Raw genomic sequence first — 15,976 nt, forward strand, 5'->3', positions numbered from 1 at the left:
GATTAAATTTGCTGCCGCTAGGGTGCGTCTAGATTTCTAGGCTAGTCTTCTAGGTCAGTAGCAATACAGAACTTAAAATGTAATCCATGTAGAGATAATAGAACTGGTGTTATATGATCATAATTTCTTGACCTAGTAAGAACTCTAGCAGCTGCATTTTGTACTAATTGTAGCTTGTTTATTGAGGACAACCAGATTGTAATGCATTACAGTAATCCAGTCTAGAGGTCATGAATGCATGATCTAGCTTTTCTGCATCAGAAACGGATTGTATGTTCCCGTAGCTTTGTGACGTTTCTGCGAAGGCTGTTTTTGTAAGCCATTCTTTTTCTTTTTGTTTTTTTTTAACCTTATTTAAGGTGTTTTTACACCTTACTAGTTCTAGTTCCCAAACTTTATTGCCAGAATTAAAATGTGTGAAATCAAGTAAGACATGTTGAAATATGAATTAATTTGAAATTGCATGTAAATGGTTTATAATATGAAAGCATAATACAATATAAAAGTAATATGAGTGGTTGTACCATTACATAATTAATATTAAAGTCTAAGAATATTTACACCAGTGTTTACTGTGAGATACTGTTCAGAAATATCTCCTCAAAATTTGATGTTGATAATGTGCTAAACAATAATAGTTTTTTGTACTGTATGATAATATAGACTGTTTGTGTCATGACTGCAGTTTTAAAAGTCTATGAATCTTTTCCTTTTATCTGTGGGTAATATTATTAGGCTATAAGTGATTTATAATGTAATGTTGTTGCTCCTTACATTATTCTTACAGTTGTTTGCTTCCCTCTTCTTTTATATACAGTGATCAGTTTCCCACACCACAGATGAGTCCTGCTGACTCAAACGTTGTGTTCAGACTGTTTGAGAGCTGTACCATCGGCAGGAAACATGATCATGGTAAAATAAGCTCCATCACTGATTTTGGGGCACTGACTTTTTTTTTTCTTCAGAAGCAGCATACACCTTAGAAATGCCAGGTATGATTCACTTGTTTCTACTGTTGAACAGGAATTGTTTTTAGAAATGGCACAAAGGTGCATAACTGTACAAATGTCTGTGTTTAGGTCAGTGTGCTCAATAATGTGCCTTTGACCTTCATTATGTATATTTTGTTGTGCACAATCTTAAAAATAAACAAAAAAACTGCTACTCACATTCTCCTCACATTCTTTTTTTCTCTCAAACCATTCATTTTGGTAGGCTTATTATAGGGGAGTGTCTTTGTGTCATCAGGTGTGAATCACATCAGTATCCATGGCACGCTCTCTCTCTCTCTCCTCTCTCTCTCTCTCTCTCTCTCTCTCTCTCTCTCTCTCTCTCTCTCTCTCTCTCTCTCTCTCTCTCTCTCTCTCTCTCTCTCTCTCTCGCTCTCTCTCTCTCGCTCTCTCTCTCTCTCTCTCTCTCTCTCTCTCTCTCTCTCTCTCGCTCTCTCTCTCGCTCTCTCTCTCTCGCTCTCTCTCGCTCTCTCTCGCTCTCTCTCTCTCTCTCGCTCTCTCTCTCGCTCTCTCTCTCGCTCTCTCTCTCGCTCTCTCTCTCTCTCTCTCTCTCTCTCTCTCTCTCTCTCTCTCTCTCTCTCTCTCTCTCTCTCTCTCTCTCTCTCTCTCTCTCTCTCTCTCTCTCTCTCTCTTACATTTTTTTTATAGTAAAAAAAATCTAAGCTACAAGAACCAACACTCCAAAGTTGCTGGGGTTTTTTTTCCAAAAAGACTTTTACATACATGCTGCTCTGCTCCTATATTCTTATAGCAGAGTTACAGTGTAACCGGACTTTAGCCATTAAAATGTTATAAGTAACACACACCGATCAGGCATGACATTATGACTTACCCTTTTGCTGCCAAAACAGCCCTGATCCATCAAGACATGGACTCCACTAGACCCCTGAAGGTGTGCTGTGGTATCTGGCAACAAGTTGTTAGCAGCAGATCCTTTAAGTCCTGTAAGTTGTCAGGTGGGGCCTCCATGGATCGGACTTGTTTGTTCAGCACATCCCACAGATGCTTGATTTGATTGCGATGTAGGAAATTTGGAGGCTAAGTCAACACCTCAAACTCTTCTCAAACCATTCCTGAACTATTTTTGCTTTGTGTCAGGAGCATTATCTGCTGAAAGAGCCACAGCCACCAGAGAATACCATGAAAGGCTGTACATGGTCTGCAACAATGCTTAGTTAGGTGGTACGTGTCAAAGTAACATCCACATGAATGGCAGGACTCAAGGTTTCCATGCAGATCATTGCCCAAAGCATCACACTGCCTCTGCAAGCTTGCCTTCTTCCCATAGTGCATCCTGGTGCCATGTGTTCCTCAGGTAAGCGACGCACACACACCCGGCCATCCACTTGATGGAAAAGAAAACATGATTCATTGGACCTTCTTCCATTGTTCTGTGGTCCAGTTCTGATGCTCACGTGCCATTGTTGGCACTATCGGTGGTGGACAGGGGTCAGCATGGGCACCCTGACTGGTCTGTGGATATGCAGCCTCATACGCAAAAAACTGAGATCCACTCTGACACGTTTCTATGAGAACCAGCATTAATAACGTATTGAGCAATTTGAGCTACACTAGCTCGTCTGTTTGATCAGACCACACGGGCCAGCCTTCACACCCCACGTGCATCACTGAGCCTTGGCCACCCGTGACCCTGTGGCCATTTGACCAGTTACTTTGGATGTTACTTTGACACATACCACCTACTTAAGCATTGTTGCAGACCATGTACACCCTTTCATGGAAACTGTATTCTCTGGTGACTGTCGCTCAAGTAGATAATGCTCCTGCCACAAAGCACAAATGGTTCAGGAATGGTTTGAGGAGCACAACGAGTTTGAGGTGTTGACTTGGTCTCCAAATTCTCCAGATCTCAGTCCAATCGAGCATCTGTGGGATGTGCTGATTGAACAAGTCCGATCCATGGAGGCCCCACCTCGCAACTTACTGGACTTAAAGGATCTGCTGCTAATATCTTGATGCCAGATACCACAGCACACCTTCAGGGGTCTAGTGGAGTCCATGCTTCAACAGGTTGTGTCGGCATTAAAAGGGGGACCAACATACTATTAGGACATAATGTTATGCCTGATCGGTGTATAATTTAGGTATGGCAAGGCAATTTTATTTGTATAGCACATTTCATACCCAATGGCAATTCAATGTGTTTTACATAGAAATTAATTAAAATAGTGATAACATATGCATGAGAAAAAAGAATACCATCTATATATAAAAGGGTTATATAAAAAACTCTTAAAAATAACACTGACTGTAATTTGACTTTAACCAATAGGAATAAATTGGATTGATGATGGTCTACATGAAAGGTGACGTCATCCAAAAAGGGGGAAAAATTCTGTGTTTGAATAATGTGCATCAATGAATCGTGGATGATAGGAAGTATGTTGAATAAAGTGGGTCAATTTTATTTCTTATTAACTTGCAGGACAGTTCATCAGGAAACACTTCAGATGGAGACAGCCAAGACAGCGGAATTCAATCCAAAGTCAAGAGCAAAGACCGACCCGGCAACCAGGGCAAAGACGCCACTCCTCGCACCATCCAACACAAATCTGTCCCTGGGTACAAGGTAGAAGAAAAAAGCCCCTGATCTTTTTTTTTTTAAATAACCCAACACCTCTCTTCTCCCCTTTTCGCCACCCCTCTTTTCCAGCACTTTCAGCAGAGAAGTCCTCTTTCTTCTGCCTTGATCATCAGTTCCTTGTCCAAACACACTCATGCACTCACGCACACACACTTTCCCTGGTGGTCATAAATTGGGACTGCACGAGTCAATGGAACTTACTTTCATTTTTAAGTGTGGCACTCATTTTTCCCAGTGCCAGGAAACCCAGTGACAGTTACTGTGTTCTGCACAGACCTTTTGAGCAATAACATTTTAGTGTGGTACTGCTGTTAGTTTAGGGCTGTTTTTTTGCTGTGATGCACTTGTGAAGGTAAATACACTTATAAAGTCAACAGTACTTCATATAGCTTAAAATACCTCTATTTATCTATCAATATTTATCTATCTATCTATATATCCACCTGCCTGTCAGTTATACTGAAGGGCACGTGAGCAGTTTCTTTCGGCTGCTAAACTCTGAAAAGTGTTAATCCATAGATATAAAACAGTTGAAGAAAATATTAAGAGTGCACTCAGTAATGTTTTCCCTGATTTTATAAATATATAATTGCAAGAAACCAAGATTTGAATAGTTGTTTTGGATGAGGACTCCAATCAAATGTTAAGTTATTGTTTTGAAATCACATGGCAAGCTGTGTTGCAACCAGACCAAGTTACTAGTAATAATAATAACACAAATAGCAATAATCAAACTTGTGTTTTTAAAGCTCTTTTCCATTTAGCAGCAGTTCATAGTGACTGGCTGTCAAGCTCTAAAATGGTATTTATATGTGAATTTCATTCTTCTTCTTTTGTATCTCATTCTGTATATTTGTACATCTGGTTTATTTATTTTATTTTTTGTGAAACCTCTTTTGTGGATCATAATCTATCTGGAAATATGAAATTGCGTATCTCCAAATCCCCCCCCCACCCCACCCCACACACACAGATGACTACAGTAAACTATATATAGCTATAGAAATATAGCTATTCCAACTATCATAACATTTTATTAATTCTAGCTGACAGGTGAAAGATGATGCAAATCATAATTTTAAAGAATGTTACCAAACCATTTTGCTTACCATTGACATCCATTGTATGGATAAAGACATAATACATTTAATACATAATACATAAAAAGACAAATACATTTTTTTTTTGTATTTTCCGCAGAAGAAATGGTCATATTTTATTTTTTTAATATAACATTTTATGTTCCACAGAAGAAAGTCAGTCACACAAAGTCATACCCTTTAAAGATGTTAGATGAAGAAGAGCCAGTGAAACATTACATAAACTTACCGAGTGCACTTTTAAACTTAGCTTTATTTCTCCTTTGTTTGTCATGCTAGTGATGCATTATTATCTTTCAGGCATGAAATGGTTATCAAACTATTGTTTGGTATAACATTGTCGAAGTCAGTGGTTTTCTACACGGACTCTCTGAGCACCTTAAATATGCTTGATATCAGTGTTTCCTTTGATTTACTCTGTTTAAATTGTGTAAGTTGATGTTTTTTTTCCTTGTCAAAATGCTTGCCGGATCAACAAAAGGTTTACCTTAACACATTACAAATTTTCCACAACAACAGATTACTACATTTTACTCTTGTTGTACAAAACAAAATGTATACAAAGTTTGGCAGTGCTTTACTACGTTATATTATAAGGAGCTTGCCCACATATACTTGCATTTTAAGCTATGTTTCTGCTTACACAAATCCTTGTGCAATAGTAATAATTTTATTTATGACGATTTGAATATTCTTAGTTGCAAAGGTTTGTTCTTAACTTATCAAACCTTTTCCTGTGGAATGAAGTTTGCATATCATTTAATTTGACACTTTTTGACATTACGCCCCAGTTTAATTCTCATTAGTTTACCCTGTAGTTGCGTTACCTCAGGAAGCATGAGCAGTGTAAACTGGCCCAGCTATTCTTGCATTAGCACACCACTCAGAGTATGCATAGCATGTAGATGTTCTGCACGCAGAGAGTACCTGAATGACATTTGTCAGAGTAGTCTGCCAGTATACTACAGTGAATACTGTATCCCACAATGCAGTGCACTCCAACTGACCTTCAATTTCCAATCGGATGAATTCCTGAATTAAATAAAAAAATTTAGAAGGGCATAACCAAGATGAGAACACATGCAACGTGAGGACATGTGACCACAATGTAGCATACTACTAGCCAAGGGTTTTTTTTTGTTTTTTTTTTTTTTATTTATAATCTTTCACTTTCTTAGAGGAATAGGCAGTATGCCGTGTATTCTACATAATATATGTAGCAAACAGCTAGTATTCCATTCTGGTCAGCCCCAGTTTATTTCCACCTCTTAAACACTAGATTGTCAGGATTCAGGCCCGTTCACAGCACTAAGAATGATAACAATAACTATTCTGTTTATGATAAGTGCGTGTGTTGCTGCAGTTATGCCGTCTGCTGCTTTTACTGCTCAAGCTCTTCAAAGCAGAGTGGATTGTGATTGGCTGCCAGTGTTTTATCATTTAGATGCTGAAAAAACCCAAAAAGCAAACCAGTAGTCTCATAGAATACACGCGGTTATTAACTTTATAGTTATCATCTTTGGTGTGAACACAAAGTGTGTTCTTTCTTTAGTAGTTCATAATCTGGGTTTATATGGGTAGATTGTTTTATTGTGCTGATAAATGGTTGAAGAAAGGCTGCCAGAAGTGTTTTGGAAATTTGAAAACATTATTTACATTTTAAACGATCTAATCTGAATGTGGAGTTTTAGTCATGAATCACTGCGGTGCTTTATTAAAACACGGTAGGTACAGCTTCTGTTGATCCTCTCACTGTTGGTATGTTGTTGGCTTGTTTATTTCCATCCCTTTTTATTCAATTCCTCGAGTCTTGTTAAAAGTGTTTGTAGTTAAACAACATTAAATGTTCTTGTTCCTGTTATGTGATTATTTTTTATGATGTGATACTCTTAGTTCAGCTTGTTCTTTCCTACTGTGACAGAATGAAGGCTTTTGTCCTTCCGTTAACATAACTGTGAGCTTCACTAACGTCTAAATGTGTCTCAACCTGTAGCTTGGCCAGCCTCTTTCGTTTTCCCCCCACATAATGTTGTCACTGCTCTTTTCAGTTGAACAGTTTTTTATGGTAGGGCCTTTGACATGTTCGTATTTAGAGTAACCTTTTGAATAAAGAGGTTTTAAAGAAATTAGACTGTAGAGAGATTTCTTAATGGATGTCAGCACTGAATGAAAGTGTCAAGTCTACTTTGCTATAAGTAGCGCACAAATATTGTTCTGCATTTTGGCCACTTTTGGGTGTAATGACCTTTATATTTGTTACCCTTTACGGTTGGCTTTTGCTACTGCCAATTAGTAGCCTGACAAGACAGACCCACATCAAGATGTTTGGTCTGGGAACTCACCGTTGGCTGGGCTCAATCTGAGGAGCAGGATAAACGTCGTCTTTCAAACTCCCTCTGCACTCAGTTGGATAGCGCTACAACCAAGCAGAGCAATGAAGAAGGCGAAGCGGAGCTAGTTGATAGATTAATCTTTTGACGCTCCGGTCGGCGAAACTCCCTTTTTAAGAATAACTTCAGTGCCGTTCTTTTCTCAAAGAAAAGCCTAACTCCAAGTCTTCCAGAGCCGCAGCCAAAGCTGAATCAAAAGACGACTGTTCGCCAGCTTCTGTGTTTTCAAGTAGCACCCGTAACCTTCGCATCTCTGCTATTATTATGTTAAGCCCGCCCACCGACTCTATACACGATGTGATTGGCCCGACTAGATTTTGTTTTTTCAAGCTCGCAAGCCAACGGAGATTTGCTTGACAAAACTGTTCAAATTACATTTCCTGTCCCTTGGGTGTGTCTAGATTTCTAGGCTAGCCTTATTTGTTTATTAGGGTAACACATCTTTTAAAAATTTTGTAATATTGTAAATATGTGTTTAATCGATAATTTAAGGTTTTGTAGCTTCCTCTGTTTTCCTCTATTCTAATTTTGAAGATCGCAATATTTTATGTGTGTTTTTGTTTTAGGCATTTACAATTTACAGATGGTCACATTGTATGTCATTTTTGATATACTGTAAATTACATACACAACCATTCAAAAGTTTGGGGTCAGTTTTTGAAAGAAGTTTATTTTGCTCACCTGCATTTATTTGATCCAAATACAGTTGTGTGTGTGTGTGTGTGTAATTTAAAATAACAGTTTTCTATTTGAATATACACTATATTGACAAAAGTTTTAGGATGCCTTCCTTTACATGCACAGGAACTTTAATGACATCTTATTCTTAATCTGTAGGGTTTAATATGGAGTTGGCCCAAACTTTAGCAGCTTTAAAAGCTTTAACTCTTCAGGTTGAGCTCAGGACTCTGTGCAGGGCAGTCAAGTTCCTCCAAACCAAACTCACTGATCCATGTCTGACCCTGCTCTGTGATCTTATGTCCTACCACTTTGTGGCTGAATTGCTGTTGTTCCCAATTGCTTCCACTTGTTTGTTTTAATACCACTAGCAGCTGACCGCAGAATATTTAGGAGTGAGGAAATGAAGTGACTGGAACAGCTGAATTCAATTATTTGGAGGGGTGTCCCAATACTTTTGGCAATATAGTGTACAGGGAGTGCAGAATTATTAGGCAAGTTGTATTTTTGAGGATTAATTGTATTATTGAACAACAACCATGTTCTCAATGAACACAAAAAACTCATTAATATCAAAGCTGAATATTTTTGGAAGTTTTAGTTTTTAGTTTTAGCTATTTTAGGGGATATCTGTGTGTGCAGGTGACTATTACTGTGCATAATTATTAGGCAACTTAACAAAAAACAAATTTATACCCATTTCAATTATTTATTTTTATCAGTGAAACCAATATAACATCTCAACATTCACAAATATACATTTCTGACATTCAAAAAACAAACAAAAACAAATCAGTGACCAATATAGCCACCTTTCTTTGCAAGGACACTCAAAAGCCTGCCATCCATGGATTCTGTCAGTGTTTTGATCTGTTCACCATCAACATTGCGTGCAGCAGCAACCACAGCCTCCCAGACACTGTTCAGAGAGGTGTACTGTTTTCCCTCCTTGTAAATCGCACATTTGATGATGGACCACAGGTTCTCAATGGGGTTCAGATCAGGTGAACAAGGAGGCCATATCATTAGATTTTCTTCTTTTATACCCTTTCTTGCCAGCCACGCTGTGGAGTACTTGGACGCGTGTGATGGAGCATTGTCCTGCATGAAAATCATGTTTTTCTTGAAGGATGCAGACTTCTTCCTGTACCACTGCTTGAAGAAGGTGTCTTCCAGAAACTGGCAGTAGGACTGGGAGTTGAGCTTGACTCCATCCTCAACCCAAAAAGGCCCCACAAGCTCATCTTTGATGATACCAGCCCAAACCAGTACTCCACCTCCACCTTACTGGCGTCTGAGTCGGACTGGAGCTCTCTGCCCTTTACCAATCCAGCCACGGGCCCATCCATCTGGCCCATCAAGACTCACTCTCATTTCATCAGTCCATAAAACCTTAGAAAAATCAGTCTTGAGATATTTCTTGGCCCAGTCTTGACGTTTCAGCTTATGTGTCTTGTTCAGGGGTGGTCGACTTTCTGCCTTTCTTACCTTGGCCATGTCTCTGAGTATTGCACACCTTGTGCTTTTGGGCACTCCAGTGATGTTGCAGCTCTGAAATATGGCCAAACTGGTGGCAAGTGGCATCTTGGCAGCTGCACGCTTGACTTTTCTCAGTTCACGGGCAGTTATTTTGCGCCTTGGTTTTTCCACACGCTTCTTGCGACCCTGTTGACTATTTTGAATGAAACGCTTGATTGTTCGATGATCACGCTTCAGAAGCTTGGCTATTTTAAGACTGCTGCATCCCTCTGCAATATATCTCACTATTTTTGACTTCTGAGCCTGTCAAGTCCTTCTTTTGACCCATTTTGCCAAAGGAAAGGAAGTTGCCTAATAATTAGGGATGTAACGATATGCTGTATGAAATCGAAATCGCAATATGCAGGTCCACGAACCTATGTCGCGATTCTGCCTTCTCACATCCCCTTCCAACTCCCAGAATGATCCTTCCTGTCCAGGTCCAATTTTTAAGTCAGCAGTATGGCAACATTTCGGCTATCCGGTGGAGAACAAGGATGGCAATCGTGTAGTTGACAAGACCCACACAATTTGCCGTAAGTGTTTCAAGAAGCTTCCCCAACTGGCCGGCAACACAACCAACATGCAGATGCCGGAGACACACTGAGTATTTTTTTTCCCTCAAAATATCTTTTGAACTGTTTTGTTTCCCCCCCATATCGAGGTTTGTATCGTACCGTGGGCCAAAAATCGTGAAACGAACCGAATCGTGGGTTTGGTGTATCGTTACAGCCCTACTAATAATTATGCACACCTGATATAGGGTGTTGATGTCATTAGACACCACCCTTCTCATTACAGAGATGCACATCACCTAATATGCTTAATTGGTAGTAGGCTTTCCAGCCTATACAGCTTGGAGTAAGACAACATGCATAACGAGGATGATGTGGTCAAAATACTCATTTGCCTAATAATTCTGCACTCCCTGTATTTTAGAGATGTAATTTAATTCCTGTGACCAAAGCTGGCTTTTCAGCATCATCACTCCAGTCTTCAGTCACATGATCCTTCAGAAATCATTCAAATGCTGATTTGCTGCTCAAATATATCTGATTATCATCCATGTTGAAAACGGTACATTTTGTAAAAACAGTTATCGATATATATATTTTTTTCTTGATTCTTGGATGAATTGAAAGGTCAAAACATTAGAATTTATTTGACACAATAGAAATTGTTTATGTTCTAAAAGTCTTTTATCTTGCTTCTGAACAATTTATCAGAACTATCAGATGGTGTTTTTTTATTTATTTTTACCAACAAATCTATGTTTAGTTTTTTTAGAATTATATATAACTATATTATATATAAATATATTACTAAAATAATTGGTCATTTTTGACCGACATGCAAACAGTACCAGAGGACTTGCTGTATAAATGTATTTCTTCAAAACATCTTATAGCGACCCTAAACTTTTGAACGGTAGTGTGTTTTGTCCAAATTTATGTGCAATACAGATTGTTTTTTTTGTTTGTTTTTTTTGTCTTTGTTGTTAGTCTATTATTTACATATTATGTGCTTCTTAATTTAAATGGTAGGCAATTTTATTATTCCAGTTCATGTAAAGATCCTGGACTCAGATTACTCAGATGCTGTTTTTGTTCATTTGATGGGATAGTTCACCAAAAAATGTAAAATCTGTCATCATTTACTCACTCTCATGTTGACAGTTAATGACACCCATTCACGTCAAGAAAAAATATTATGGAAGTCAATGGGTGTCATTAACTGTCTGGTTACCCACATTCTTTAAATTTATTTTGTGTTCAACAGAAGAAAGAAACTCATACAGGTTTGGAACAACTTGAGGAGGGTGAGTAAATGATGAAGGAATTTTCTTTTTTGCGTGAACTATCCCTTTTAATTTTAAAAATCATAGTGGTTTTGGTTCAAGCATATCACATGGTGTGTATGACCTTGGTTGCCATGGCGTTTATAGCATTACTCTGCCCTTGCAGCCTAAGGTCATTCCCAATGCTATGTGTGGCATATGCCAGAAGGGTAAGGAGGCCAACAAGAAAGGCAAACCGGAGGCTCTCATCCACTGCTCCCAGTGCCAAAACAGTGGTAAGTCAAAACTCTCTTCCTGATTTTATGTTCTTTAATTTAGCTTGGATGTTTTCAAACAAGTGCGATAAAACACAAAAGTCGACTTGAGATATATTTAACTTCTAGTCTACCACACTGCTTGTGCTTAAGTGTAGTAGTAGGACAGCACTCATCTAAAACTGTTACCATTTTCTTTTTGATGATTTAAAGATCCTGTTTTATAATATCTTAAAGGGATACTCCAGTGTTTTTAGAAATAGGGCTTATTCGGCATCTTTCCTACATTTAGATATGTGGGCAAATGCATTTTTGTCTCAGTGCATGCATTGTTTTAGTTTGGCAGGGTCGCCGTTAGTTGTTCTTCGCCATTCATGTACCATATGAAAAAAATAGCCAGCTACTATTCACACTGGTATGTTGACGGAAGATTTTATGTGTTGCGTGATATCTCTGCGCCCAAGTAGCAGTGCTTCGCCTGTGCTTCTTCATAATATAGTCCCAAGTTAAAGGTCCCGTTTCCGGGCAAAGTGCGCTAAGCTGCTGTTCAATCTGAACTCGTTACGTGTTTCTGAAGGAGGGACTTCATAGAACAAGGAAATCATCAGGCCGTTTTTAGGACAGAGAAACGGCGCTGTACAGATAAGTAAATTGTGTGAAAAATACTGTTTTTTTTTTTTTACACGCGAAATATGAACTCATGTTATATTTCACGCTGTAAACATAATCAAAGCGTCGAAAACGCGTGAAGAACAGGACCTTTAATATCTGCCTAGGAAATCGCAGAGTCTTAATCTGCATCACTATTTGTACTGGTTGTGAATATGCAGGCCACATGAAGTAATTAGGAGGGGAGTTTTTTTTATCACTTTTACTCAAGACATGCTATCTGACAGCATAGGATTCCATTTATTATGCTAAGCTAAGATAACTGTGACCCTGCCAAACTAAAACAATGCATGCATTGAGGCAAAAATTTATTTGCCCACATATCTAAATGTAGGAAAGGTGTTGAATAAGCCCTATTTCTAAAAACGGTGGAGTGAGTATCCCTTTAAGCATTATTTCCTAAGTGTCAGCCTGAGGGTTTCTAGCATTGCGAGAACAGCGGAGATGATGAGAGACCTCTCTTTGTGTTCAGGTCACCCGTCCTGCTTGGATATGAGTGTGGACTTGGTGTCCCAGATCAAGATGTATCCCTGGCAGTGCATGGAGTGCAAGACCTGCACCGTCTGCGAGCAGCCCCACCACGAGGAGGAGATGATGTTCTGTGACAAGTGTGATCGAGGCTACCACACCTTCTGTGTGGGCATGGGCGCCATTCCTCTGGGTGAGTCTTTGGCATACGCTCTATATTCATGCACGAATAAATGACCACAATATTGACTTAATGTTGTCATGTTAATATCATGTTGAATTTGAGTTTGTTGAAATCTTACTTCACCCCACAAGCTTTTTGTACCCCATTAGAAGCCTGTTGTGAGTAAACCGTTACAAATAGGCTTTAGTTACATCACACCCATGATTAAAGATTTCGGGCATGATTTTCGGTCTACTTTTAGTCAATCAATAAATCAAATAAATACATATAAAAATGTATGCTGTCAAAATTAATGCGTTAACGCATGCAATTAATTATTTTTGTTAACGCGTTAAAAATATTTAAAATACGACGCAGCATCTGTGTTTTTCTGTCATCCTTTTGCTAGCGTTACATTATGATCACGCTCTTATTCATGCAGATGCTTTTAAACTATTCAAGCGTGATACGAACAAAGAGAACACACTACCTGTGAATGTCCTGGCGCGCACACACACACACACACACACACACACACACACACACACACACACACACACAATGCACAGAAAGACGTGCACCACCAGTACACACTGTTATACTTGAACAAACTTATAACCAGTGTTGCCAAAGTTACTTTGAAAAAGTAATCTGATTACTGATTACTCCTTTAAAAAGTAACTTAGTTACTTTATAGATTACTTGATTTTAAAAGTAACTAAGTAAAATTACAAGTTACTTTATTAGTTACATTCAGCAAATGTCGACAACACCCCTGCCGTCTCAACATAGAAATGACAACCGTTTTTGCCAACCCTCACTTTATTGGAAGTGCACTTTTAACAGTGACATCAAGTATCTCCTGACATTTTAAGTTGAAATTAAAAAATATTCCCTGAAATAATACTCTCCCTGAGATGCAAGAAGAAATCAAATATATATATATATATATATATATATATATATATATATATATATATATATATATATATATATATATATATATATACACTAAGGAAAATGACTAAAATAGTGACTCACAGAAGATAAATTACTTTAATCTGATTACTGGTTTGGAAATACTAATGCGTTAGATTACTCGTTACTGGAAAGTAGTAGTCAGATTAGAGTAACGCGTTACTGGCCTCACTGCTTATAACACACAGAATTATGGCAAAATGCCCGTTTTGTCACATTCTCATAAGAGCAGTCTTAAATGAGTTAAAGAATGGTTTAAATGAGCTTAAAGAGTTAAGGAAATGAGATGTGTGTGATATTTGACAGCAGCATATTTTAAAGTGACAGCAGACTAATGCTGTCTGTCATTAATGTTAATTAAAGAACAATGGGAACAGAGAGACCTGTAGATTTAGTAAGGATTAATCCGTATTGGATGTATTATTTATGTAGTGCAGACTCTTTGATAACTTTTTTTATTTAGTTTTGTAATTTCAAGTGAGTAAACTAGCACAATTTTAAATCTGGAGTGAACCAATCTTTTCTGTGTGTGTTTTATCAAGGGGAAAACACTATGTTTGTTTTTTTTTTTTTTTAATACATTTTAATTAGTGTTGTCAAATCGATAAATCGTATGTTTACATAATGTGTGTGTACTGTGTATAATTACTATGCATATATAAATACATGCATGTATACATTTAAGAACAATACACACGCACATACACACATATACATACACATGCACACCGATAAGGCATAACATTATGACCACCATTATGACTTCCTAATATTGCGTTGGTCTGACCACTGCAGACCGGGAACACTCCACAAGAGCTGCAGTTTTGGAGATGCTCTGACCCAGTCGTCTAGCCATCACAATTTGGCCATTTCCAAACTTGCTCAAATCCTTACACTTGCCTATTTTTCCTGCTTCTAACACACCAACTTTGAGGAAAGAAATGATCACTTGCTGCCTAATATATCCCACCCACTAACAGGTGCAGTGATGAAGAGATCATCTGTGTTAGTCACTTCACCTGATGTGATGATCATGATGGTCATGATGTTATGCCATATATATATACACACAGTGAGGAAAATAAGTATTTGAACACCCTGATATTTTGCAAGTTCTCCCACTTGAAAATCATGGAGGGGTCTGAAAATCTGAAATTGTCATCGTAGGGGCATGTCCACTGTGAGAGGCATAATCTAAAAAAAAAAATCCAGAAATCACAAAATGACTTTTTTTAAACTATTTGTATTTGTGTGATACAGCTGCAAATAAGTATTTAAACACCTGTCTATCAGCTAGAATTCTGACCCTCAAAGACCCGTGAGTCTGCCTTTAAAATGACTGCATTTATTTCCACTTCGTTCACCTCCACTTCATTTATTATCCTTAATTAGATGCACCTGTTTGAGGTCACTAGCTGCATAAAGACACCTGCAAATATGTATTTGAACACCTGAGAAAATCAATGTTAATATTTGGTACAGCAGCTTTAACATAGCAGGGTGTTCAAATACTTATTTTCCTCACTGTATATATGAAATACTTGCATGTATATACTGTGCGTGTGTGTATACTGTAAATATATACATGAATGTGTGTATTTATATATACAAAATTATACACAGTACACACTCATACTGTATATTATGTAAAAATAAACTTTTATTTTGGATGTGATTGATTTGACAGCACTAATTTAAATGTAAAGTGATTTTTAGAATGAACCATCAAAGGGATGAAGAGTCAGTCCAAATGTGTTTTTCTCTCTCATTAACAGGTTGCTGGGTCTGTGATTTATGTAACAAAGACTTACCAACACCTCAGAAGAAAGGAACAATAAAAACACCCAAAAAATCTAAATAAGTTCCAAAAAGGTGACCAATTTTTACAACACTTTTGATATTCATTTTTATTTTTCTATTATTTGAATGACAAATCATGTTTGGTATGTTGATATTTTTTTTCTAGCTGATTTTTTTTACACAATTGTTTCCACTGTAGATGATGTTTTTGTATTGTTTAAAATAAAGTTCAAAACAGATTTTGTGTGTTGCTTTTGTTTTGGACATTTTTGATTGTTCTTAAACACTGCGTACCCTTCTTAGTGACCCTAATAATTCAGACTTGGAAGGTCCTGATGCAGTAATTATGCGGCGACCTGTGTGTTTTCAACCGAGCAGCAGGAGGACGCACGGGGTGTTTTAACCACACCGTAATGGCATAAGTCAGTCATCTCAACTTTCACTGACTAGTGAATGGGAACTGTATTTTTGTGTTGTATTGTGCTGTGTAGCAGATGCCACGTGGAGGTCAATAGTAAAACAGCAGATAACGTGTGTGTGTGTAA

At 37.9% G+C, this 15,976-nt stretch overlaps 1 protein-coding gene across 1 annotated transcript in view; it reads left to right on the plus strand.

Moving 5' to 3' along the window:
- Positions 1-15,670, plus strand: part of phf10 (PHD finger protein 10) — a 32,438-nt gene extending 16,768 nt beyond the window's left edge. Inside the window, exons 9-12 of the mRNA XM_067421616.1 lie at positions 3,457-3,600; positions 11,266-11,374; positions 12,495-12,683; positions 15,407-15,670. Of these exons, the coding sequence (XP_067277717.1) occupies positions 3,457-3,600; positions 11,266-11,374; positions 12,495-12,683; positions 15,407-15,492 (528 nt within the window). The 3' untranslated portion in view covers positions 15,493-15,670. The remainder of the gene's footprint in view (positions 1-3,456; positions 3,601-11,265; positions 11,375-12,494; positions 12,684-15,406) is intronic.
- Positions 15,671-15,976: the final 306 nt, after the last annotated feature.

Source organism: Pseudorasbora parva, chromosome 17 (assembly GCF_024679245.1).
Source record: "Pseudorasbora parva isolate DD20220531a chromosome 17, ASM2467924v1, whole genome shotgun sequence".
Taxonomy (NCBI): domain Eukaryota; kingdom Metazoa; phylum Chordata; class Actinopteri; order Cypriniformes; family Gobionidae; genus Pseudorasbora; species Pseudorasbora parva.